Genomic DNA, 26,255 nt, shown 5'->3' with positions numbered 1-26,255 from the left:
TATTGGATTACAAATGCAAATTTAAGGTCCTTTCTCATATATGTTCATCAGTATTACTTTTTCCGTTGTCAGTGTCTCATTATTTTCTGTTTTGGGCATTTTAAGTGTTAGAGTGTGGAAGGCCTTATAGACTGTTTAAAAACAAATCAAACCCCACACGGCTAGTACAGGACGCTGCAAGTAAACAAGTCTGTCTTTATGGTCTGATGTGATGATTCCCAGAAGAGAGGTCTGTGGGAATCTCCCAGCCATAATTCACTCAGTATACTACAAAACCTCATTACTTTGTATTTCTCATTGTCACACATTCTTCTTCTGGAACTATAAACAAATAACCAAAGGATACAGTAGATTAATGCATTATGCAACTGTGTCTCTCAGAACTGGTAATGTCTATTTAAGGAAGGATAAATATGCTTATGGAATTAAACATATGAAGTCTTTGTAGAAAGGATTATATATTATCTTTTAAATAGAAAAACTGTATGAAGAGAAAATGTTCAGAAGGAGATGATATTAAAAATCATTTCTCTGTCCTCTTTTTTCTCTCCTCCAGGAGTGTAGAAGTAGACTATTATTATTATTATTATTATTATGATTAATAAACAGAATATATAGAGCGCCAACATATTGCGCAGCGCTGTACATTAAATGATGCATGCAAATGACCCTGCCCCGAAGAGCTTACAATCTAGTAGCTATGTTTCATGTGTTCTTCTTTGCACATATTTTGCATATGAAATGGCAGAAAAGATGATGACTTGTACTTCCTTGATGACATTGTATGGGCACTTGTGCTGCATTTACAGGAAAAAGTTCTTGCTTACACAGAAAAATCAGAGAGATCTAAAAAGCAGTTGGCCCTCTGTTCCTAGTCCTGAGACTCCACTGTGTTTTTAGAAGCATATGACTTAAATTGAGTCTTGTGGCTTGGACGTGTGAGAGGGAGGTAAATTTTCAGGCACTATCAGAGACAGAAGACCCTAAAACAGGCATTTGTATGTATACGGTTTGGCTATCACATGTTCTGTTGATACAATTTAGCTTTAAGAGAAAAACATCACAATTAATGGCAAGTTTGTCCTGAGTCCAGTGTCACTGTCTGTATTCGTCTGTCATTTGCAAACCATATTTAATGTACAGCTCTGCGTAATATGTTGGCGCTATATTAATCCTGTTTAATATTAATAAAATCTTTATTACTGCCATAATTCTCTATGCAATATATATACATATATACATATATTTAAACAAAAAAGCAGACATAAAATGTCTTTTAGAATGGGAGATATTTCATGTGTGTGTTCCAGTCCTGTCATTTTATTTATTCAAGCAGTAATCATAGCTATTACTCTGAATCTTTCACCATCATTGGCAGCAGATATGTGCATAGTATAAGTATTTATAGATAATCGGATATTTTCTTCTCCCTTTCTCATAGATTTTAAACCTTCCAAAGTATCTATTGCTTCTCTATTGCATAGTTAGACAGAAAAAAAGAAATACAGATCTGAAGTTAAATCTCCATGACACTTAAGACTCAATGTATTGCTTGCAAATCATGGTTTGTGTATTCTAAAGGTTGGTTTATATAAGTATAATATCATGATAACATGATACTTGTCTGTGGGAAATTGCTTCCCATAGTCATTGCTGCCAAATGGATCTCATAAATTATTAGTATAATCTTGTCTAAGTGAAATGACCTATGTAGCTATGGTGTGTTAAAACAGAATAAAAAAGTATTGATACCCTTCTTATCACAAAGATGCCAGATCTCAGAGAGAGGATTGTGACAACTCTCAGGCCCCTTACTGCATAGGAAGAGATGTGAATGTTTACTGGATGAGCAACTTAGACAGCACACTGTAACTATGAAAATGAAGGATGAGCTGTGCAATGTAAATATGACATTTGGCTCCCGCCACCATTGCCAGGAGACTTAGGAATGGGCTGTCTGTTGACAGGCTTTGATAAGCTGTGGCAGAAGATTACATTAGTGAAAAAATGATGACACTTGGTGCATTATGGTCTTTGGAGATAACATTAATGTGCATTCCATACAAGGACAGAAGGCCCTTGGGATGTTTGTATGTGTATTTTATAATATAGTTTTCTCTGACATTGGATTATATTTATAACATTTTAGGTTGCCTTTAAATTATGTATAAATCAAGATAAATTCAATCCAGAATGCAAAACTTTACACACATTATTTATTTGATATAGAATGATGTTTAGTATACATTGCCAGAATGAGAATAAAAAGCAGATCTGGTGTTTTAGGAACACTGGCCCACACAGATACTAGTTATGTAACCCCTAAATGAGCAAATATGTTTTGTATCTACTGTGGACTGGTAATTCAAAAGTGTAATCAAATCATATACAATGTGAAATTAGCATAATAATGCCAATCACACTGTTTAAAGAGGACCACATATATCCCAAGAATCTTTATTGCTTCTGAGAAATGTCAGGATTTTAAGGATTGCCAGTCTGGGTTTGGTAGTACCTTAATGATGCACTTACACAATAGTGCAGCAACTGTACACAGTCTTAAAAAAAGATGTGGTCACATAAGTCAGAAGATTGATGGTAAACCTCTAGTGTGCAGGTTAAATTGTGAAATATATTTGACCAATTAGGAAATTGAATTGAACCTAATCATGAAAGATTGCACAAAACATATACAATATATTTGTTGAATACAAGACAAACAAATAAGCTGTATAGTCATTGACTATGGATGGCCTAATATACTAATTAAAACTAAACAAGCCAATCAATTAGTATAGCATTGAGCAGGACCTTACATCATATTATGGTTATTAGTAGATTACATAGACAGATTGTTTAATGTATGGACATCCTAAATTAATAATACTAATAGATTAGTAATCGCATTTACCAAATAATTTGGTTTAGGATTCAGCATTATTGGTTAGCTTTTCTGCTATTCCATCTGTGTCCCTATTGGCAAGATGGATCCATCTTCACACTGGGAGTTGTTGAAAAGGAGAGAAAGCTTTCAGAAACAAAAAACAGAAAGAAACACCTTTTTCAGAGTGATACGGGGGGGGGGGGGGCTTCTGATTGTTCCTACTATTTGTGTCATTCTGCCCCCCCTCATTTAATGTCCTGATATTACAATGATCACAAACAGAAATTAAAACCAAACAGAAATTCTAAGTCCTTTCACTCCATACAAAACTAAAAAAAATGGTTGGAATTAGTCTTTCAAGTATATTTGGTAAGTGAAATGTAAATATAAATACTAATGATTAATTAAACGTGAAAAGCTCCACTGGGAAAAGTTAGCACAACTTTTTTCTATAAAATCAGACATAACAATACTCTTTTGCCACCTAGTGGTGATTGTGTGGGAGATAAAATCTGTAGCTCTCTGCATCAAAACAAATAAAGCATATAAAACCTGGCTGTATTCAAAGAGTTAGAAATCTACACAATAAGCCTATTGTTAGCTAGTCATGATTTGCTAATAATGATATAAAAGTCAAAAGTTAAAGGAGCTATTAAATAGTAATTACAAGCTGGTATGTGTATGTAAATATTCTTTAGTACATTCTTTATAGGTTTACAGGCTTTTAATCGAGACTTAAACAATGTTCTTCCAAATTTTTCTGTGATTGCATTTGTCTCTGTCTTTTTAATTTTAAAAACATGCTAACATTTGGGAAATGTATTTATTTGGCTTGAAATAAATAAATATAAAAAGTGTAATGTTAGCCAATTAGAAATCATCGCGTTTTGAATGCACAAAAAAATGAATGCAAATGTGATCTATTGTTTATCACATTGGTGATACATATTTACTTGTAACTTTTGATTTAAGGTACATGATCTTATTTTCCTGTTTGCCTTAAAAGATATACTTAACCCAAAAATATACTAGATTGCCCACTAGTCCGAATGTAGTAGCTGCAATAATTTATTGTTTTAAATGAATATTTTCAGCAAATAAACAAGATATGTCTCAATTTTGCTAAAAAATATTGTGTCCCTGTTAATTTTTAGTGAACTTACCAAAACACAAACAACCTTACTGAGTAAACTCATATCCCCCCTGGCATGTAATGGAGATAAACACAAAAGACAATGTTATTGTCTAGTTTGGGTGGCAACCATGCATACCCTCAAAGATACAGTGGCAGTTGTGCCCAAATGTGGATAGCACATTGCCAATGATGACCGTATGTTGTAAATACCAATGACATAGAACATCTTACCAAAAGTTAACAATAAATGCAAGCAATCATGACAATATGTGGATAACACATAAGTAGTTAATCTAGTTAGTACATGGAGAACAAATTGGTAATTGTGGTTGAACATTCAGGCAATAAACAGACAATCAAAACATGGTCAAAAAAGAATACTCTTCATACAATACACAAGCAACATACAGGCATTTGGGACAATACTTAGGCAACAAATGGGCAATGCAAGGACATCCATACCTTAGTCCTTTACCACTTCTCCAGGCCTCCAGCAGCCTTCTTTGCCTTTTGGTCATACATGTCCACATACAATGTTTTCATAGTTCTCTTCTCATCCATTTTGACTGACTCTGTAACAATCTTTATTTTGCTTTCCATTGCATCCCTGCCCCATTCTGAAGGGGGCCCCAAGGCCCCATTAGTGTTATTGATTTTGCATTTCTTACAAGATATTTATTACCTTAGTTATCCATCTAACCCTCCCTTGAGTGGCTTTCTATGGCATTTTTAGTTTGTTACTGTGAGTTTTCTCGACTTTAAGCCCCGATCACACCATATGTCATTACCCTATCAATAGAGGGGGCCAGGATTGGTGACATTTAGCCCTCAAGTCAAGGAACTCCAACCTGTAGTAACAAAGTGGGGGATGGTTTTTTGACTAAAAATGATAATAGCAGGCCTATTATGATGTTTATTCTCAGTTTGAACTTTGTAAAAATTAAAATGGCAGATAAATTAACTTTTAAGTCTGGGGAAACAAGGTAAGTTAACTTTAAGTCTGGGTAAACAAGGACAACGTGCATAAGCAGAGATTATTTCAGTAAAAATGTTGCATATCAAAATGATCAACAAATCTAGGTTAACAGGAAAACATCTCTGCCTTTTTATTAGTTTCTTACACAAAACTTGGCTCCAAAATGTCATACTTGAATGAATTCTATTCCAGTACGTGCCAGACACCTCTTAGGAAAGCACTTCCCTTCACTTCTTTTATTTGCTTAATATGAGAACACATCATAACTTGCTCTAAAAAATATTGTTTGAAAACAAAAAGGTTTTTTAATATTGTACAGTAATGTTGTTTTAATGTAAATTTTGTTTCTGCAGGTCTGCCTGAGGCTGATGTGACTTGGTACAGAAATAAAAGCAGATTACACTACGTGCCCCACCACAGTGATGCATCTTTGTTTCTGGCAAATATAACATATTCTGATCAAGGATTATACACATGCACAGCAGCTAACATACATGGGGAGGTATCAGAATCAACCCAGCTTCAAGTTATAGGTATATACAATTTAATGTATAATTTTTCCAATAAAGTGGCAAGAATGTGTGCTGCATTCTAAAACAAATTAACAATGTTTTAGGTATGCAGATTTATTTATTCAAGCAGTATTGTTCATAAGAGTAATGAGGTTGTGTGGACACAGATCGGTTATGTATTTTGTATGGTTCCAATTCTTGCAGAGCCTGCGCTGGAACTGTTTGGAGTAGAGCGACTGTTGATGCTTTTTGCTGAACTTGGACCTGGATCGCCTTCTGTGCTTGCATCTTTTATTGGAAACAGTTTAACAGTGAACACTGGAGAAACAGCATTGATAGGTAAGTTGTTAAATTACGTATATGTTATCAAAATGTAAAAGCCCCCATAAGCAAATACATACACAATAAAATCAGTGATGAAATGCAGAAGCAATTTAACAAACAAGGCAAATTAAACAAGTATCCATACTTGTTTATAGAATTTATTACTGCAACATTCTGTCTACAAACACTCTCTCCATTTGTGGCCTCATATCATTACTCAATGTGGCCGATGTTCCTTATGATGGCAAAGCAATTGGGATTCAGAGACAGAATGTAATCACCAATACCAGAAAAAGCCCCATACAGACGTCAGATAGACGTCAGATGACTGTCGTTGGAAACAAAATTTATTTTAAAATAACATTAAAACGTTATTTTTTATTTAATGTTTTAGTCACTGGGTTTACAATTACTTTAAACAATACATTAGTATATTAAGTTTAAGCAATATCAAATACTATAAAATAAACAAGATATACGTCAATGATTTGATATGACCTGATTATTTGAAAAGTTGCAATTAATCCCAAAGCTTAACATGCAGCTATTGGGTACTTCTGGTAATCATTCACAAGTATCAGATATACATATGTAATGCCTTTGTACAATAAGCCTTTACATTTGGGTTTCAATATGCCTTGTAATATGCTTCTAAAAATGTCCTTTAATGCCAATCCTGGGTCTGTCTGCTTGAAATACAGACTAATTTTAGTGTCAGACTTTATAGTTAAAAAAATGCCTACCAAAGAAAAGTATAAAGATTCCTGTAGAGTTTGATGATTTATTTTGCTGCCATTTTAAAAGAAAATAACTTTGTATGTTTTTCTTTAGCTTATTGTGTTTCTGCACTATTATTATTTTTCCAAGAGGCTGACATCTGTGTCAGTTTCTCATGCCTTTTCAGCATGCAGCTTAATATCAGCAGGATTTCATATCAGCTTGCACCTCTCTTTCGTAGAATATGCCAGTGGGACACTCCTTAAAGTTTATTTTTGTAGTAAAGGTTCCATTAATCATAGAGAGATTCTAAATTATCCAACTTTTCCCTTGTGAATTCCACTGAAGATGTATCGCTGTCCCAGGGTATTTATTATTTATGGTAAAAGTGTCTACTGCTAGGACCTGATTTTAAATTGTAGGAGCCAGAGATGCATACTTGCACCTAGGATATGTAATAAATGTCCAATAATTACCAGCAATTCTACTGGTTTGGAGCATAACTTCTGATTTTAGAAGCCACTTCTAAACTCCATGGGGCCAATAGGTGCCCTAGTGCCCTCATACGAAGTCCCCATCAAGTAAGCCCTGACAATATGCCCTGTGTTCACGTACCTTGTTCAGGGTGCAGATATCTCCCCAACTGTTAATGTGGGACTGTTTTTTATTAATGTATTTATTGTGATGAAAAATCTGGATCTAACAACACACATCTCCATTGGAACATTTCCATAGAATATCTATTAAGTAGATTTCTATCTCAACCCGTATAGTGGTGACCTGAGTAAAGGTTTCTAGTGATATGTGTTATTATAATATAATTAAATCACCACAGATAGCTGAAATAGCTGGAAATCTCAAGGTAACCTTACAACTCTACAGCACTATGATTCCAATAGTAAATAAACTTTGACATATATGACCTGATTCGCTAAAGAAAAATGCAAATACACTGTTGTATCAATGCACCTGCATACTTTTTTAATCTCACAGAGATGTGCACAGACATGAAATCAAACAACGTATTTACTACCAGATATGGTATGCCAAGAAGCACACACCCCAACATTCCTACGTACCCATGTTAATGGTGGCATGCCAGTAACACCGTGTGATTTTCTCCCATCTTTTTGGTGTAACTAAAATCTGTTGGCTATTTTGCAAAGACATTTTATGCCATTTATGCTTTTGGTTTTTTATACTTTGCAAATGAATGTAGTAGAGGAAGAGAAAGTGAGAGATAAAGGGTAGGAGAGAGGAAATATGGAATGGACAGAGAGAAGTAAGGAAGAAGGAAGGCACAGAAAAGGAACATTTTTGGCATGTTGTAATGATAAATACCTGTAGCTACATTTCTTTTTTTTTAATTGGTAGTAGTGCATATAGATATTTTGGAGCTGTTTAGAATAATTAAGTCCAAGGGGACTGGAGTAATAATTTTTTGCTCTGTAAAAAACATACCTTAATGTCTTGTTATTAACCTCGCAATTTAAGCAGAGTATCTTGCTTCCTTTTTTTCTCCCCCTTTCCTACCTTCCTATTTTTTCTCCTCCTAACCCTCCCTCCCTCCCACCTTCTCTCTTTACCTTCTTTCCTCCACTCTCTTTCTACCTACTTCTCTCTCTACCTCATCTCTTCCTCCATCTGTCCACCTTGTAGCTTGATTCTCAGCAGAGGCTCTTCCTTTCTTACTTTCTCTATACCTAATTTTCTTTCTTTCCCTCCTTTCCTCCCTACCACATTTCCTTCCAATTCTCGTTTCCCCTCCCTCCTTCCCTCTAACTCTCTTTTTTCTCACTTTTCTACCTGCCTTCCTTATCCCTTCTTACAACCCATTACCCCCACCGCCAGTGCTCCATTTTATTCTGTTTTTTTTTTTTTTACTCTTTTTCTCCCAGCGTTCTAGCGTTATAATTACTGTCCCCTTATTACAACAAACCACCTGCATCTTATTCATGTTTCATATGCTTTACATAGTGTTTTATTACCAGATATACATACAATCTACTATTTGTAAATGAATAAATGTTCACCACATTTAGTGAATATTAACTCTGCACACCAGTAAAACTGGAATGTGACCTTTTGCTATAGGGGGATAGCCTTTGTAAAGAAACACTTTAGAGAATATTGAGTAACAGTAATATAAGCAAGAATATTTGGAACATTTAATGCATGTGAAGCTTGGGTAAAGTATATCCCTCCTGTGGTCCTCAGCTGTACATGCTATAGTAACTTCCTTATGTTAAATCTCTAGGTGTTAATGATTTCCAAAAAATATAAGAGCTGCTTGTTGTTATTTAATTTGCATACATCGTGTGGTAAAGAGTTGAGTTTTGGATGATTGTGCTGTATACATATTAATAATTTACTACTATTCTAACTTTGCATAATTTTGTATTAAGTATCTGTTATACAGAGATGATTGACATTTACTCATTGTGTATTTTACTTTTAAATTGAGTAAATTATGTTTTATTTATTTGGTGATTTTCACTTTCATTACAGTTGGATTAGGAGCTTTCATGTAAAGAATTTACCTTTAACTAATAATGCAGTTTAGTGTAACTGTTCAGAGGTACAATGATGTCATGATATCAGGTCATAGGCAGTGACATGCCAGTACGAATCAAACACAGCTTATTCCATGCATAGGTGCCAAGTAGCTCCAAGGTACTCCGCTAGAAAAAATACAATATCCAGTAGATTAGTTTACTGTTAGGACCATAAATCTCGGCACATCAACAGGTTCAAATGGAGAACTGAAGTAAATGTTGAGAGGCAGCCAAAACGTACAGAGATCTATAATAAAGTAGAAAGATAGAGACACGTTCCTCGGTGCAATAAATACTAATATAAAGTAACTGGGACAAAATGTTATGCAAACAATGGAGAATTGTACAGATCTCAGCTCTGCCCGTAAATGTTTATGAAACATACAAGTAGATTTATTCTATATCAATTGCAGTATCTCAAATGGATTAAACAGAAGAGGTTTATATGTGTCCGCATTAAGGGATAACTTGGTCATAATATACAACATAAGCCCCCAGCACTCAGTCTTCCTTGTTTTTGGACCTGCTTGTCATCCAGAATGATCTTGTGTGTATTTTTCAGCATAATTTTCAGGCAACAATGAGATTAATGCTTTCAAGGTTTGAATTATTTGCTTAGGACTTTTTCTTTCCTTTTCTCCTTTATTTAATTATTAATATAAAAAAAGAGTATTTGTTGTTTGCCCCTTTTTGTTATCACAGTGAAGCAGTATCAGAAATCTTACATAGTATGGTTTAACCTTAAAGAAGCACTCCATAAAATACCACTATAAAAATGATCAGCTCATTAAAATATAAACAAACAAAACCAGCTTGTGTTGCAATATTTACTTTCAGTCCTTGCTAAATATGCTCACTGTAATGGCTCACATTATTTAATTCCTTTCCTCTAAGCCCAAATTGGCCTTGGTCTGGCCCAGCCTGTTATTGGACAGTTATAGGAGAAGCAGAACAGTGACGACCTTATCTCCCTGTCATTCAACTTTCTCCTCCAATCACCATGATTCATGTCAGTCCATAAAGTAACTGGCCCTTTTTGCTGTTTTTTTCTCCTGTGCCCCAGCCTTGGTTTACAGGCAAGACGAGAGGTTGATTCCAGTTTAAATTCTGGCAATACTTGTATTAAAAATACCTTTAATCATTTATTAATGAGTATAGAGCTGCATTCATTTGTATATTTTGTTTTTATCTGCCCAGAGTTACAACTATACTTCTGTTTTTCTCCTGAGTGAACATTACTTAGAAATTGGTTACATTGGTTACATAGTACATTGGTTAGAAAGTTAGACAAGTCTTTATAATGAATTAGCATTTCTTCATCTGCCTTATAAAGAGATTAACACATTCAGAGTCTTTTGAGTGACCGACATGGAAAATTTGTGCAAGCAAGTAATAATATAGAATTCCAATGTGAGCAAATCAGAAGAGAAATTAAGATGATACCTGCTGATAAAAATAACACATCTTTAGTGTTGCCTTTCACTTTGGCATTTGATCAGAATTCAACCCCTTCTACAGTGAGCAAACCATATTTGAAGAAACAGTTATATATCAAGCTAGCTTTTGACTGAATGTCCTGTATAATATTTGTCTTGGACACGAACCTCATACTTTGAAATCTGTTTTAAAATATTTTAACCTTATTATGTGTATTACTATCCTCCTGACAATATGGTAAATGTAGCATACATTTTTTCCTGAAGAAAAAGAGTCTTTTCATATCTGATTTCTTGCACACATCTTTAAATCCGTGCATGTTTATGTATGTCTGCATGTTGCAATGGAAGGGTCGTCTGCCTTTTAAGTGATTATTAATCCTATAGGGATACTGGCCTGGGTGATGGGGCAGAACTTCTGCATTTCACTTAGAGTATGGATTGTACTTTTGTGACTGTTATTGTTTTAAAGGCAATTATTATGATATTTATTGATGTTTGTTTTCCCACTGTTAGTAATAAACGGGTCCCATTGTAAAATCCAGTTACTTCTGTCTCTGCAAACCACTATGACCAAAATGTTCGGGTGTTCTTCCAAAATTCTGGTGATGCTGCTGACACATTTCAACTGGCTTTTTTTTGTGGGTCTATTGCTGAGAGAAAAGTATAAAATTGGCACTCTGTGGCCTGAAATTATATGACATGCATAACAACAACAAAAAAAGGAAGCAGTAATATTGTGTGTTACATTTATTCCCTTACTCCCTGTCTCCGGGTGCCTTTACAAGTAAAGGGGGTGCTATTTTCACTGGGCTGCAAACATTATTCTAGGAGTTTTAATTTTAAGTGTGATGTTCTAACCTGAAGTCTGAACTGAAGATGCAGCTTGGACAGGCTGTAAAATGTGTTCAACATTACGAAAACTAGTCCAGGGCCTGGAATGGATTGCTTAAAAACCCATATGTTAGCAAATGTTTTCAATCCTGCACCAGATCTATTCCAGGTTTGCTGAATCACCCAGGTTGACTGATGAAAGTGTGTCTTCTCCAGCCTTGGATAGCTTTAACCTCCCTGGCGGTATGATTATTGAGGATTTCTAAATGTAAAAGCAGTAAATTAAAAAATCGTCATTATTTTAAATTTCACGCCCGTCTCGCCTACCATCTCCATGGTCCCACCTCCCAGCCACGCACTCGTGAACAGCATCTGCTTTACCAACGTTTACACACCGGGGACACAGATGCCGGACAGTGTTTGTGTAGCCTTGCGATGCCGGGCATCGATGGAGGGCACCGTGGACAACGCTGGAGGACCCCGCTGGAACGTGGAAACCAGGTAGGAGTTTTAAACTCCCTGGCAATTCCACCCTGAGTGTGACTCAGGGTTACCACTTTATGGGAAATCCACCCAGAGCCACACTCGGGAATACCACCAGGGAGGTTAATAAATCAGGCATCATCATTATTTTCTGTGCAATGTCTAATGTTCTTGCATATTGCACACTTTGTTAGGCACAGTGCACCACAGTAAAAGAAGCCTAACTGCCTAAGGCAATGTTCAGACTGACATTGCAAGACATTGTGGTTAACCTTGCCAAATAACCACTTGGCACCCAGGAGTAGAGTTACATTTTTTTCTTAAGGTGTTGAGGTGTGGCTGTGGAGAGTTTTTCTGGCACATTGTGGAGAGGTTAAGAGGAAGTGGGTTGGAGCAGCAGAATGCTCTGAGATGCTACATCTAGTGTCACAAGAAATGCACCACAACAGCACCACAAGCAAACACCTGTAAACAAAAAGATTTAACCCTTCCTATTCATAATATTAGTACCCAAGGCTTTGGGTGATGAAATGCATCGGTCTTAACATAGCCTAATTGCTTAGCCATTGGACCCCCTCTTGACCATGATGTGAACAGTGTTGGTCATTCGAGTAAAGGAAACTCATTATCCTGTTCATGAAACCAATTTGAGATAACCTGAGCTTTGTGATATGACACATTATTCTGAAGTAGCGATCAGAAGATGGTTACACCACGGTCATAAGGAGATAGACATGGTCAGCAACATTACTAAGGTTGACTGCCGCTTTTAAATTATGCTTAATTGGTACTAAGGAGCTCATAGTATGTCAAAAAAATTCCCTCACACCATTGTTCCACCACAACCAGCCTAAATCCTTGGTACAGTGCAGGAAAAATGCTTTCATGTTGTTGATGCCAAATTCTGACCCTACCATCCAAATGTCACATCAGAAATTGAGACTCCTCTGTTGTCCAATTTTGGTGAACCCTTTCCATTTGTAGCCTCAGATGCCTGTTCTTAGCTGACAAGAATGCACCCAGTGTGTCCATTTTCTGTATCACATCTACTTTAACCTCCCTAGCAGTAATCCCAAGTGTGGCTCGGGGTTAATTTCCAGTACCAAAAGCAGTAACCCGGAGCCACAGTAGGGGTAGAACTGCCTGGAAGTTTAAAAAGTTTACCTGAGTGGTGCCCGTGCCCTCCTCCAGCGATGCCCAGCATCTGTGTAACCTGGCCATGCCCGGTCGGCATCTGTGTCCCCTGCGTGTAAACGTTGGGTATGGGAGGCCAGGGGACGCAGATGCCAGTCGCGCATCTGCGTGCAAGCTTGAGGCTGGGGGGTGGGTCCATTCGGCTGGGAGGCGGGAAATTTAAAATACTAAATATTTTTAAATGTACTGCTTTTACATTTAAAAATACTTATTAATAATACTGGCAGGGAGGTTAAGGTTCAACATTCTGTACATTCATAGATGCCCTCCTGTATACCATGGTTGTAACAAGTGGTTATTTGAGTTATAGTTGTCTTTCTATCAGTTTGAACCATTTTGGTCATCAACAAACCTTTTTTGCCCAGAGAACTTCTACTCACTGGATGTTTTTTCCATTTTTTGGACCATTCTTTGTGAACCATACAAATAGTTCTAATGGAAACAAACGAGCCTAATCCAAATTGTTCTTCACACAGGTTGACATTTATCTTTATATCTCTAAATACCTTTATCCATAAGATTTATTTTTTTGCAGTTAGACATATTACTTAACAAAGAAAGGACTTTTGTAGGCTAGCAAGCCAAAAGTAGACTGATAGCTGGCAGGACATTGTGGTGCCTTCCCTAGGCAAAAATTACAGCTATAAAACATTTTCAAGAAAAAAAAAAAGATCTGACTTATGCTAGGTATCAATTTGTTCTTATATTAATAAAATTCAGATTGAAATACTCCACTGTAGTTCATCATATACATATTGATATTTTATAGTCTTTGATCCCTAAGGACTTTGCATTCTTGTTTAATAAAAGGCTTGTGGCAAAATAATTAAAAACATGACAGGCCGGGCTTGACTAAAATGATTTGAGTTCTTCCTCGAGAATGTGTTTGGAAAGAAAGTTTTTTGGGGAAAAAAATCACTGATATTGAATCATTTCATGTTGTCGATGTGCTGTTTGTAGAGCTCAGTTATATATTGAATTAGTTTAAGTTTATTGTTTAAAATCACAATACTTTAGCAGTGGTAATTCATAACTTTCCAATATACACAAAGCCAAACATTCCTGTGTAAGCCAATGTGTGTTTCTGGATGAGCGTAGTTAAGTTGGCTGCTGCAGAGTAGATTGAATTTCCCCCTCTGACCCATATTAATTAAATGTTCTGTATATTTGTGGTGCCAGAAATCCCTGTTCATTAAAGACTAGTTTAAAATGCAAATTAAAACCGATGCACTGTGAAGTTTAAAGTTACTATACTAACTAATGTAGTCAGGACTTCATTGTAGATTATTGGAAAATAATTCAATTAGACACACTTTTCCTTGCCTTATTCTGCTCTAGGGGAACTTTGAGTAGTGTTTCCTCCATGATTGCTGTAGAATGATGATGTCACTTACAGTGAAACTGCTTGACTTCAACTACACTGCCCTAAAGCCAGCATCAGAAATCAAAATAAGGCTGCAGTAATTAGTTAAAGCTCAGATCCAGCAAAAACACATTTTTATATTATAATAGTGTTATAGTATATAGTATAATATTGTTATAATGTGTCAAATTTTTAGTGTTCTTGGTGTCCCCACTTGGGACATTTCCTATCACTTTCTGTGTGGTCTCTGAGGCAGAAATTCTGCAGCCAGGACCACGCATTTAAAACACCTCTGCAGTATGGTGTGGAAAAGTTGGAAACTATGTTCATTGCTGTTTATGGCGGTAAATCTTATTTCCCATGTGTTCATCAGGATAGCAAATGAGTGAAAATCTCTCTAACACGGACACAGACATATTCATAAAACCAGATAGAAGTTCTTCCCAAAATATTTTGGTTGAAATGTAAGGTGTAGATTGTAGCATTTTACCTAGTATGCCCACTGCCTTAAGACAACATTATACTAAAGAGATGAAGCACTTGGTGAATGCTGAAATTTGTTTGTACACATCTACCTCCTTTGCAACTTTGTTAGCAAATATGGCACAGCTGAAAGTTTTTTTTTAACATTATTGACTGTACATTGTTCTGCAATAACTTCAATTATACCAGGTGCACATATTTATGTGTAGACATAATGGGCCTGATTTATTAAAGCTCTCCAAGGATGGAGAGGATACACTTTAATTAGTGAAGCTGAGTGATCCAGCAAACCTGGAATAGATTTCTTCAAAGTAATTTGCTGTTTGCTAACAAATGTTTTGAATCCTGGACCAGATCCATTCCAGGTTTGCTGGATCACCAGCTTCACTGATGAAAGTGTATTCTCTCCAGCCTTGGTGAGCTTTATAAGATCAGGCTCATTGCTTCAGGTAGTACCTGATTACAACAATATACATTTTTGCAAATAATGCCATTCAAATATGTTTGGGACTCTACTTCAGGCTCTATAACTAAATATTGTGTAAATAGAAATTGACATGGGCCTCTAGAGACTCAGTTGAAGCCTAATATATATACAGGATTCTATTCCAAGTAATAAAAAACTATGTTGTTGATTACTTCAATGATATCCAAAACAGAAGCAATAAATAACAAGAACTAAAGATATTGCAACTGATAAAACCTGAATTCTATAAGAACCATGAATAAGATTCACCTGATCAGATTTATGTTTTATCCATCATGAGCTATCATGATACTTGTATTCCTCTGAGCAGATTACTAATACATTACTATTTCTGGTAGGTCACATCAAAGTACCACATTTCAGCTAATAATAAGGTTCAGGCATGTGCATCATGGTTACCCTCTTTGCTAAAATTTATTTCTCAAATAACCCCTGAATAGATACTTAGAAGGTACCGTTGGTTTCCTTTTTCTGCTGTTCTTTTTTAGTTGTGTCTGGTTTGTGTATTCAAACAATCCATCGAACTGATGGTCTTTTGTGGATGAGTAATGCATATGAGAATCATCAGTATCCTGACAAGTTTATCCCATGGAGAAGTGAGCACACAGGTCAAGTGGATTATTGTGCACTTTGTGTACAGAGCATTTTACTAAGAACCACATGTTGCGCTTCTTCTATGTACGCAAATAGCCTCTTAGCTGGGATGCTGAATAATTGTGGTCTGCTTTAACTCTTTCTTCAGAAATGTAACTTCTTAAAGAGGGATTGAGTTCAGTTGAGTTAACTAGTTGTCATTTGAAAAACAGTTTGGTCCACACATATTTGAAAAACACAAAATCAAGTTATAAACTACATATCTGTGCACTTTGACAGAAGACTAATTAGTCAAAGATTCTTCCACTGAAAATCTGGATTCTGTTCCTTGTAGCACAGGTATACTTTTAGTAAAAATCTGTACTTGTATCCCCTCCTTTTTAGAGCAAGCTTAGTTACAGGCTGTAAGCACTTCTGTACGATATATATAACGATGCTTGTACATACATTTCTATATATCACAAAGCAAGAAAACATATAGCCAGGAATGTGATATTTGTGCCTAATGGAAGGAGGTTTCTTAGCAGCCTCTGAATTTGGCATGGTACTACCAGCCTGTCCATTGTAATCAATACTTAACATAGCTTTACCTAATGCACTAATATGTTTTCTATTAGCTTATCCTGATGCAACCACATTACTTTCTAAACAACAACCACAAAACCTTTAAGCATGCTATACTCTAACAAAGATAATGAGAAACTCTTCAATTTAGCAAGTCTCTCAAGTGGATGTAAATTGCATACATTTGTAAGTTACACCCATTGGTTGAAGGCTATGTCTCCTAAGAACAGGGATTGCACTATTTATGTTAAAAATGACTGTACACTTTCATGGTTCATATTACGTAGGGAGTGCTTTTCAGAGAATTTCCCCTTTGTCTAAAAGTGCTGTTTAACCCTACATCCAGGGCATGGCAGATTTAAGCTTTTAGCAGATGAGAAACAGCTTTAACTTTATGTTATCTCTGTGTGTCTGCAGCTGCAAGATCTCTGCGCTCGGGTTCCTAGCTAAACCTAACTGGCAGGACTATTTTGAGAACGTTGACTATCCTTGAATATTTCCCGGCAGCATTCCCTAACTTATAAGACCCGCATGTTAACTTGAAAATTCCAACTACTTAAAATATATGACAAAACTAAGAAAAGAAGAATGCGGCTCCTCTTCATGAGATCACAAGCATATTTCACTTTTTTTTGGGGGGTTTATTAAAACATATCAAAAGGGGAAAATAAAACTTTTACTTGCCAACTACTTAGAATCTTTGATAAAACTAGTTAGTGTTTTTTAATTCTGTGTCAAAGATGGATAACGAAATATAAGATTGTTATTCTGTAATTTATGGGATCAGGCTGATTATTTCGTGCCATACCCTGTCACCATACTGACCCAAGTGGAATGAAATCAAAAAAGGCATCTAGTCATCATGGTTGCTGAGTTTATTACTGGTTCAGATGTACTTAGATAATATGAAGAGGAATAGTCACCAGACAGGCTCATATATCCAAATACATGCTTGGGTAGGGGGTAGTTGGACACACGTGGACAACATAAACAGTTTATAATTTTGTGTTCTGAACTTACTAGATGTTTTCTACACTTTTGTACACGATTGTATTGGTTAATTGTAAAAAGACCAGTGTGCCAGGTAAAAGTCATTGCACATGGAGAATACACCCAAGCTTGTTTGTGTGCCAATTGGGGGTAATCAGTATCAGTCCTTCTATATTAGGTATCTGTAATTGTTTCTCCTGAATTTCCCCTTTCACTGAATGTATGTCTTTGGTTTGCGTAACAGGATGTCCTGTGAAAGGAGAGTCAGTTCCCAGTATTTCTTGGTTCCATGGAAATCAGCCACTAAAAAATGGAGAACAGCCATCCTATCAGATTATGGAAGGTGGTCAGATTCTAAAATTTACTAATATAAGTAAAGATCACCTAGGAGATTACAGTTGTGTTGTAAACAATCCTTCAGAGAAACTTATGCAGAGAGCTTTTCTGTCAATCCAAGGTAAGTAAAGAGCATAATTCATATTTATTAAAATTCTGGATATCATTTTATTTTGTATGTTATTATAGTCTGATTATATTATGTGCATTGGTTTCTAATATTTACCTATAGTATTAATTTTTTACAATAATATTTTACTTAACCTGCTTTCTAATGCTTGCAATAGACACTGAACAGCAGACACAGCAGTCACATCTTCCAGAAAAACATTTTTGATAGTGTAGATTTCTGAAGAATCTGTTAAGAAAATGTTGTTAAAAGCCTTCCTGGCCTTCAGGTTTTTGACTGGGTATCCATACCCCTTGGAAGCATAAGAACCAAATAATAGTGGTATTAGACTGGATCTCTGAATAATAAATAACTGAAACTGGATTCTCTGCATAATGGATCCTGAAATCAACTTGATAAATACCTGAGTTCCAACTGATTTCACAAAACCTGCATCAATAATCTCACTGGTTGCTGGTAGCTTTTGTATTTGTGATTGTCTGTTTCTTAATAAATACAATCAAACTGTTATGATTTTCTTTCAGCTGTTTAATTCTATCTTTTGATGTATTAAGTAAAACCAAACTATTAAGATCTTAGGTTACATTATGATAATTATTTCAACATCCTGGCGAAGGAAAGTATGGGGAAAATGACTGGGATAGCCAGGGAACTTCTGTAATTCAAATAATGATTAGTTAAAAATAATGTCTGATTTATACAGACCAGTCAGATAACTGCCTTTTCATTACTTAATCAGTTATAAAACTGAAATGGAAGTCTTGTGTACTACAGTCTGTTTTCTAATTGCAGCACAATCATCAGACTATCAGTGGTCGGTGACTGGTATGGTTCCATGTACAGCATCGTGTGGCAGCAGAGGCATTCAACAACCACAACTGAAATGTGTCCTCAACAAGCAAGAAGTTAACGTATCTCACTGCCTGGATAAACCCAGACCACCCATAAAACCTGTTGCATGTAATAGACGGGACTGCCCACCAAGGTATTTGCTATGTTCTTTTTTATGATAACCTGTTAAACATCAATGTTTATAAATCCAAATGACTGACAAGACATTGCAAAAAAAACAAGAGACACCACACATACCATTGGCATTAAAGACACACACTAATGCAAGTATGTATTCCTTAAAGCCCAATTCAAGTCACTTCCTATCTACATGCACATCAATAAACTAGACCTGCTTTCTGATAGGAAAAATAATTGATTATGATGATCACACAATGTGGATAAATTACAAAAGGAGAAGGAAGGTTTTTTTTTATTTTCCTTGCACATTTTTTTGCAAACCAATTTTTCACTTTCTTCACAACACTAAGTGAAAATTTTGCAAAGCAAACTTTTACTATGTAATAAATTAACCCTAATGTGCGTTGATGTGTTGTTGCTACTCCCAGGAGCATATAAACAGGCTAATAAGGCAGGGGCAAAATAACCCTACCAGGAAATGCCTAAAAAGGACCTTGATAGAAGAAATGTTTTGAATGTATTCTTTAAAGATTAGATCAGATTTAAAAATATTTTATAGTTATATTAGCATGTTCAAATTTATATGAGATTTTAATGATTCATTTTTATTGACACATTAAGAAAGGATTTGAACCTTGGGGTTTTATATAGTTCTGTGTGTTGTTGTTATTTGTTGTTGTTTTCTGTGTACCCTCAATCACGCGGCCCAGCAACTTCTTGGTAGTGGTGGTAATGGAATGAAGTCACCCCTACAGGGATAATGACTGCAGTTTAAAGAAAGCATGTAAGGTAGTCTGGACTATAGTCTATCTTGCTGTACCTAAGTGGTGCTTACTTAGTTAATCCCTACTTGTAGCAGAAACATGCCAACTTTCTAAGCAGGAAGCCTATATTTTAGTCAAAGGCATGCCATGTTTTAAAGCACTACCAGACTTCTTCAAAGGTCAGTACTAGCAGTCAAGCGGCACTGAATATAAATACCACAAACACTGTTTGTCTTTAAAAAAAATGTTGTTCTGCTTATAGCAGCCAAATTCCATCATGTTTTGGAATAAGTCAGAAAATCACAACAAACATTTGACCAGAAACTGAGGCCAATATAACTAATTTTTCTTCACACAAATATATCAACATAGGAACAGTCATTTATTTAGAGAAAAACCTTACCTAAAGTTTAAGCACATAGTTATACAAAGCCAAGTAGAGTCATTAATTAGGCCTGAAAAAGTGAGAGCTGCTGATGAAAAAGTATTTGTGCCTAAAAGTGTGGAAGTATGTCAAACTCAGAAATTAAATGGTTTTTGTTTAGAGAGTCTTCCTCCCCTCCCTGTAACATAATTATATTACCGGTTTATGTTGCCTGTAGATCAGCTGCCATTGTACTTTTTGTAATAGGGGGAGATGGTATTCAGTGATGTTATTGCAGCATTGTCACCTTGTGGATCAGGTAGATGGACATGATTTTTCAGTTGGTAAATAGCAAGCAAATTATCTGGATATCTGAAAATGTGTATGTCTGGGCAGAACAAAAAACAAGTAGTTTATTCATGCAAGTTGACACATTTCCCTATGTTTTATCTCTGCAAGTACAGACAATGGCCAAGTGATTTTCCAAAAACCAAAAGCTCCTATATTCCTGTAGTAAGCTAGCAAAAATAAAAGTTGCATTACTGCACTGAAATCCCAAGGAGTGGTCAGCAACTATTTTACAAACCAAAAGGGCAAATAAGACAAGTTAGGTTATTATGAGTAACCTACAGTTATGCATTTTACTCATAATACTTCATAATAAACATATACTTCATCATAAAAATGAATTTATGATCCCTTTTGTCCAGATAGTGCTAAAACAAATGCCCTCTGGCCTGAATAAAATATTACAATTACACTGGATGGCTTGCATTTACCACCTTTTGTAGAATACTAGTAGTAACATCTAGTGAGCTATTATTACCACACCACTCTTTCTGTACATTGTTCTCCCAATGATTGTATGGAACATCTGTTAAGATAAAATGTTGGTTCTTCTTCTGTCAAGAAAGCCGTTGACTGTTATTATAGAAAGGGATTAAGTGACCATTGAACTGTTGTTGAACTTCATTTCCCAGCATGCATTGCCAAAGGTTATGTAAGCTTTCCTTGGTTCTTCAATGACTCATTTAGTTTCTTCAACATATCCACTGCTATGAAAATATTATCTGAATTTGTGATTTTATTCTTCTTCATCATACATTACTTTCCCATCAGCAACCTATCTATATATATATTTGATACAAAACATAATATATGCTGGCCATTGTCATCTGTATCAATTACCTGATGTGCTGACAGGACCATTTCGGCATAAATAATAGATGTGTCTTTATCCGATTTCTGAGGTATAGGGAACACTTTCTGTTTTGTATAAGCTTGGAATGTTTTTATACAACAAGCTACAGATGTTGATCCAGCTCACAATGGGCCTCCAAATAATGGGTGTAAACCACAAATGTATATTAAAAGCCAGGAGGTCGGTTCTGTTGCCAGTGACCCTGCAGTGTGTGTGATGAGGGACGTCAAGAAAATGCATATGACATAATGATAAATTACTCCTGTTGATTATAAATGCTCTTGTGGTGTCCCATCTATCAAAACAGAGGGTGGCATTAATAAATTAGCGTCTCTTGACATCAGCCTTGCGTATTTCACATTCATTTTTGAAAGAAGATTTATGATAAGAAGGGGTGAAAGAGTCAATGTGATCATGTCCTGGCTTGACCTAACTCTCAGTAGTTTAAGAAAAAAAATAAACCAAGTTTCTCGAGGACCTGGATAACTAACACTCACAGCTTGTAAGATAGAAACTGTAGCCAACTCCAAGATGTGCTGGAACTTACTTATTCACATTTTCATCACCTGCTGTGATCAGATGGACATCTAAACCCAACAACCCCAACATTATTGATATTCTTTGTACACTTATTTATTTTCCTATCTCATTCCAAATGTATTTGGTAGCCAAATTAAGCCAACACATCGGAAATGAGTAGCTCGGAAACGAAAATTCATCCTCGGCAAAGTATTTGAGAGAGCATAGAAGGATGTTTTTTCCTTTCTCTATATTCTGAATTTGTTCCAGTGGTGGATTGGCAGAGGGAGCAGTTTCACAGAACTTTCTGTTTTTGGCAGGTGATGATGGACATCACTATTAAGGCAGACAACACGTATAAAGATTTAAAAGGAAACTATCAAATTTTAGTGGATATTTATTTATTATCATAAAGTACACTTGGAAATATTTTTGATGCAGGTTTTACATTTTGGCTGAAAGAATTAGCATTTGCAAGCCACATGATACCAGCCCTAGTATTGGAGTACTGCCTTTAAGTACTAGACAGGTGCTTTAGGTTAAGGGAAAAAAAAACCTTCTTTTCAAACAATGAGCCCACCACTGGCAGATATTACGCTCTTAACTGTGCTAATAGGAAAGCATGAAGCTATCTTTGGTAATCATTTTGAAAAGCTTCTGTGATCCATAAGATTTCACTGACCAGTACATGTGGCCTGCAGTTGACTTTCTTCTAACCTTAACTTAAACTACTTTAAGCTGCATTTGCAAGCTCTAGACAGGTATGGGGAACGGAGGGAGAGAATAAAACCCTTTTTAATTTTTTATTGTGTCCTTTGTCCAATGGAAAGTGTTGCCTTTATCATTGGTCCATCAAATGGGCAGCATGGTGGCTCAGAGGTTAGCACTCTGGCCTTTACAGTGCTGGGTCCCAGGTTCGAATCTCAGCCAGGACCTGATCTGTATGGAGTTAGCATGTTCTCTCCATGTTTGCGTGGGTTTCCTCCAAGTACTCTGGTTTCCTCCCACATTTCAAAAACGTGCTGTAGGTTAATTGGCTTCCCCCCAAAATTGACCTTAGACTATATTAAAGACATATTAGTATGGTAGGGACATTAGATTGTAGACTTCTTGGAGGTACAGTTAGTAACATGACTATGGACTTTGTAAAGTGTTGCGTAATATGTCGGCACTATATAAATACTGTGTAATAATAATTGCTGCTGGTGACTATTATCTCTGCTACAGAAAGTGATGGTAAAGACAAAATTTTTTAGTGGTCACAATCACAAAAGTTGAGGTGAAAATTTTCAATTGTTCTGGTGAGACAACGTTTTAAGAAAGAATCTTCTCTATGAAAGAAATCTTCGCTTACTTTTTACTTTGTGTCTGGGACAAGAACTAAAAGGTAAATGTTACTGTATACACAGACACAAAAGTGACCCTATTTCCTAACCCCTCCCAAAAATTAAAAATTAGCTCTACAAACAGTTAAATGTTGAAATTATGGTAAATATTTAATTAGGAAAATAGTAAACTTTCTGTACTCATTTACAACATCAGGGGTTTGCAAATTATCAGTGGGTCATTTTTGGATCACAAAAACCCATACATCCCAGTGGGGGCATTTGCTTTATTGGCCTCATATAAAGTTGGGAAGTGATGCTGATCTGCTGTTTCAGTGTCATGTGTCTTGTGATGCCACTCTCTGAGCTACCTAGTATGTGTATTCAGTCAGTATATGGCAGATGACTGGCAAATGACCATTGGTTTACTGCATGCTGGTCATGGTCTAACGGGGTGAGGAGACACTGATATTCATTAGTCCATGTAGTGGCAAGAACATCATTTTGTAGATCATCTTCAGTTAAGTGAATAGCTTTCTAGAGTATGAAAGAAGAGTGAGAGAGTTAAAGTAGAGTACATGCACCAAAAGATCTGCCCCATATTAGTGTGCAGAACAAAAGGAAATGTATACTTTCCAGACCCTGAGATTTAAAAAAAAAATTAAAATTATGAAATAGAAAAGTTTTACTCACTTCAAGGCTCTTGTTTATTACAAACACTGCTATGCTATAAAATGTAGTAAATAAAATAAAGTCTTATGCTGTTGTCTAAATCGAACTATTAGGAGGAATTGAAACTTAAAAGCTGTGCTCAGAATGGCAGGCAGTGGTGTGGCATGTGGTCTCCTTGTATCCCTTATCTTGCTCACATTACTGACTCACCATGCCTTTACATTTTGCATAATGAAAAAAAGACTAGACATTTTTTCTTCTGTCTTTGCAGCTGTGGCTGCAATGTCTGCCGGTACACAGCTATGACGAACACCGAAAGGGAACTGTTATTTTTAGGAAGAATTTAATACAAAATATACAATTTTCAAGATTTTGTTTAAATACAATTAACATTGAGCATTTAGTAATTTGTAGCTCTTTTCCAAAATACTAAAATATATTTATTCAACCAATTCAGAGGGTAAAGAAACACACACACAACTGTGAGTATAAATACAATAGTTAAGATAGAATAGCCCCTTATGTAGAACATTATAAACATATACAAATGTTCACAAGTACATTTTCAGAAAGTTAAGTAAAATAGAGTTTACTAAAAATCCATCAACTGACTGGTTCTGTACTGCTCACCTAATTATTACTGAACTTTAATTCAACCATAACACTGCGTGCGATGATACCCCTCCAAGGAAAAGGTACTTTGCCAACATTGAAGGAAAAAGTATGGGAAAATTACATGGTCTCAAAAAATCATTTTACGTCCTATTTTCATTTCAACCTGAACATTGGTCTTGGCTAGAAAAACACAAACTCTATGGTGGAAGTATTGTGGCTAATTATATAAAAGAAAAAAAGTAGACTTTAGGGAATACACAGGGCAAAACTCTTCACTGAGCTCTGTACTTAACAGTTTCACTCCAGTTCCAAGCTAGATTTGTAGATCTGTCAAAATATGCATTCCTCTCCTATGCACTTTTCAACTGTAGCTGCTACAGCTGTGTGGCTATAGGGTGTTGGCTGTAAAACTATAGAATGATGATCAGTCCTTATAGGGCAGCATTTCCCCACGTAAAGAGCCACTAATATTTATATATCAATTTTTTATGAAAACTGGTAATATTTATCAGGACTATAATGTTGCCATGTGTGCTTTGAATGGTTATTGTTCAGTGACATTAAATTAAGAATTCTTATTGCAAACAGACAGCATGATGGTCATGTAATAATATAAAGAAGAATATAAATAACAGCCTGTGCAAAAAAATGATTCTAATAGATCTTAGAACTGGGGACTGATTATTATGCTTTGCGTCTGGAAACTGCAGATGAAAATCCAACATTGCTGTGCCAAAGTGACTTTTGTATTTGCAGCAAACCTTCATATGTATACCAAAATTATAGTTGGCAAACAGAAGAACAACAATCCAATAACATATATTGGCTAATGTCTATTATTGATAGAGCAAACAGCATTGGTTATGTGAAATTCATTTACTGCCAATAGATTTAATCATATATATTTTTTATTTTTTGTTCCATGCACCACATGCAGGTTTGCACAAAATTTGCAGAAATTAGCCTTATTATGCACAAGTTTTCATTTGCTGACCACCAAAACTTTACTTTTTAATACAATTTCCAACATATAAGTTTCCCAAAGCTGCCAGGTGGCCACAGTGCTTGCTTTTCAGCATTCCATAAAGAACCCTACACAGTAGTGTACCTATAATTGGACTGACATATCTTCTTCTCCAGCTGTGCACCTTCTAAAAGGTTGTCACAAGAAACAGCTGGAGCTGAGACCATATGTAGCAATCTATCATAAATTGTGAATTGCCACTGTTACATATGCATAACTAGGCATGATTAAATAAAGTTTGGGATTACCAATGACCCGTATATTATAGTAACATCTGAAAAGTGTTACATAGTTTTAGCTTTTTTTAAGACTTGTTTTAAATAAAAAAGATTGGGCCTAGAAATGCTTTTAGTTCCTCTGAATCATGATTTTGTTTTTTTCCATTTAGGTGGATGGTAACCTCCTGGTCAGCATGTTCACAGAGCTGTGGAGGAGGAGTACAGACCCGTCGGGTGACTTGCCAAAAGCTGACAGGTACAGGGATCCCTGTGTCTGTAACAAATGATATCTGCTCCTTGTCTTCAAAGCGTCCTGTTGACAGTCAAAGCTGCAGCAGACAAATGTGTGTGGAGTGGACCACATCTTCATGGGGCCAGGTGAGGACCTTATACGAGATCAATAATTCTATAAAGTGGCTGCTTAATCATTTCATTGTAAAAATCTTTGACATTGAGATTTAAAAAAAAACTAAGAAAACAAAATTGGTGACTTATCTGAATAGACTGGATAGGTGATGCAGTACCTAGACTTAGTGCTGCTTTCTCCAATAGAGAGCAAGGGACTTAGTATTCTTAGTATAGTG

The 26,255-nt window shown here is 35.9% G+C and overlaps 1 protein-coding gene across 3 annotated transcripts in view; it reads left to right on the top strand.

The window, feature by feature from the left end:
• Positions 1-26,255, top strand: part of ADAMTSL1 (ADAMTS like 1) — a 429,836-nt gene that overhangs the window by 394,771 nt on the left and 8,810 nt on the right. For all 3 annotated transcript variants that reach the window (XM_072404398.1, XM_072404399.1, XM_072404401.1), the window contains 5 exons: positions 5,349-5,528; positions 5,712-5,846; positions 17,776-17,988; positions 18,790-18,982; positions 25,842-26,049. In XM_072404398.1, coding sequence (XP_072260499.1) covers positions 5,349-5,528; positions 5,712-5,846; positions 17,776-17,988; positions 18,790-18,982; positions 25,842-26,049 — 929 coding nt within the window. The remainder of the gene's footprint in view (positions 1-5,348; positions 5,529-5,711; positions 5,847-17,775; positions 17,989-18,789; positions 18,983-25,841; positions 26,050-26,255) is intronic.

The sequence above is a fragment of the Pyxicephalus adspersus genome, chromosome 3 (genome assembly GCF_032062135.1).
Source record: "Pyxicephalus adspersus chromosome 3, UCB_Pads_2.0, whole genome shotgun sequence".
NCBI lineage: Eukaryota > Metazoa > Chordata > Amphibia > Anura > Pyxicephalidae > Pyxicephalus > Pyxicephalus adspersus.
This window is presented reverse-complemented; position numbering and strand designations above follow the sequence as displayed.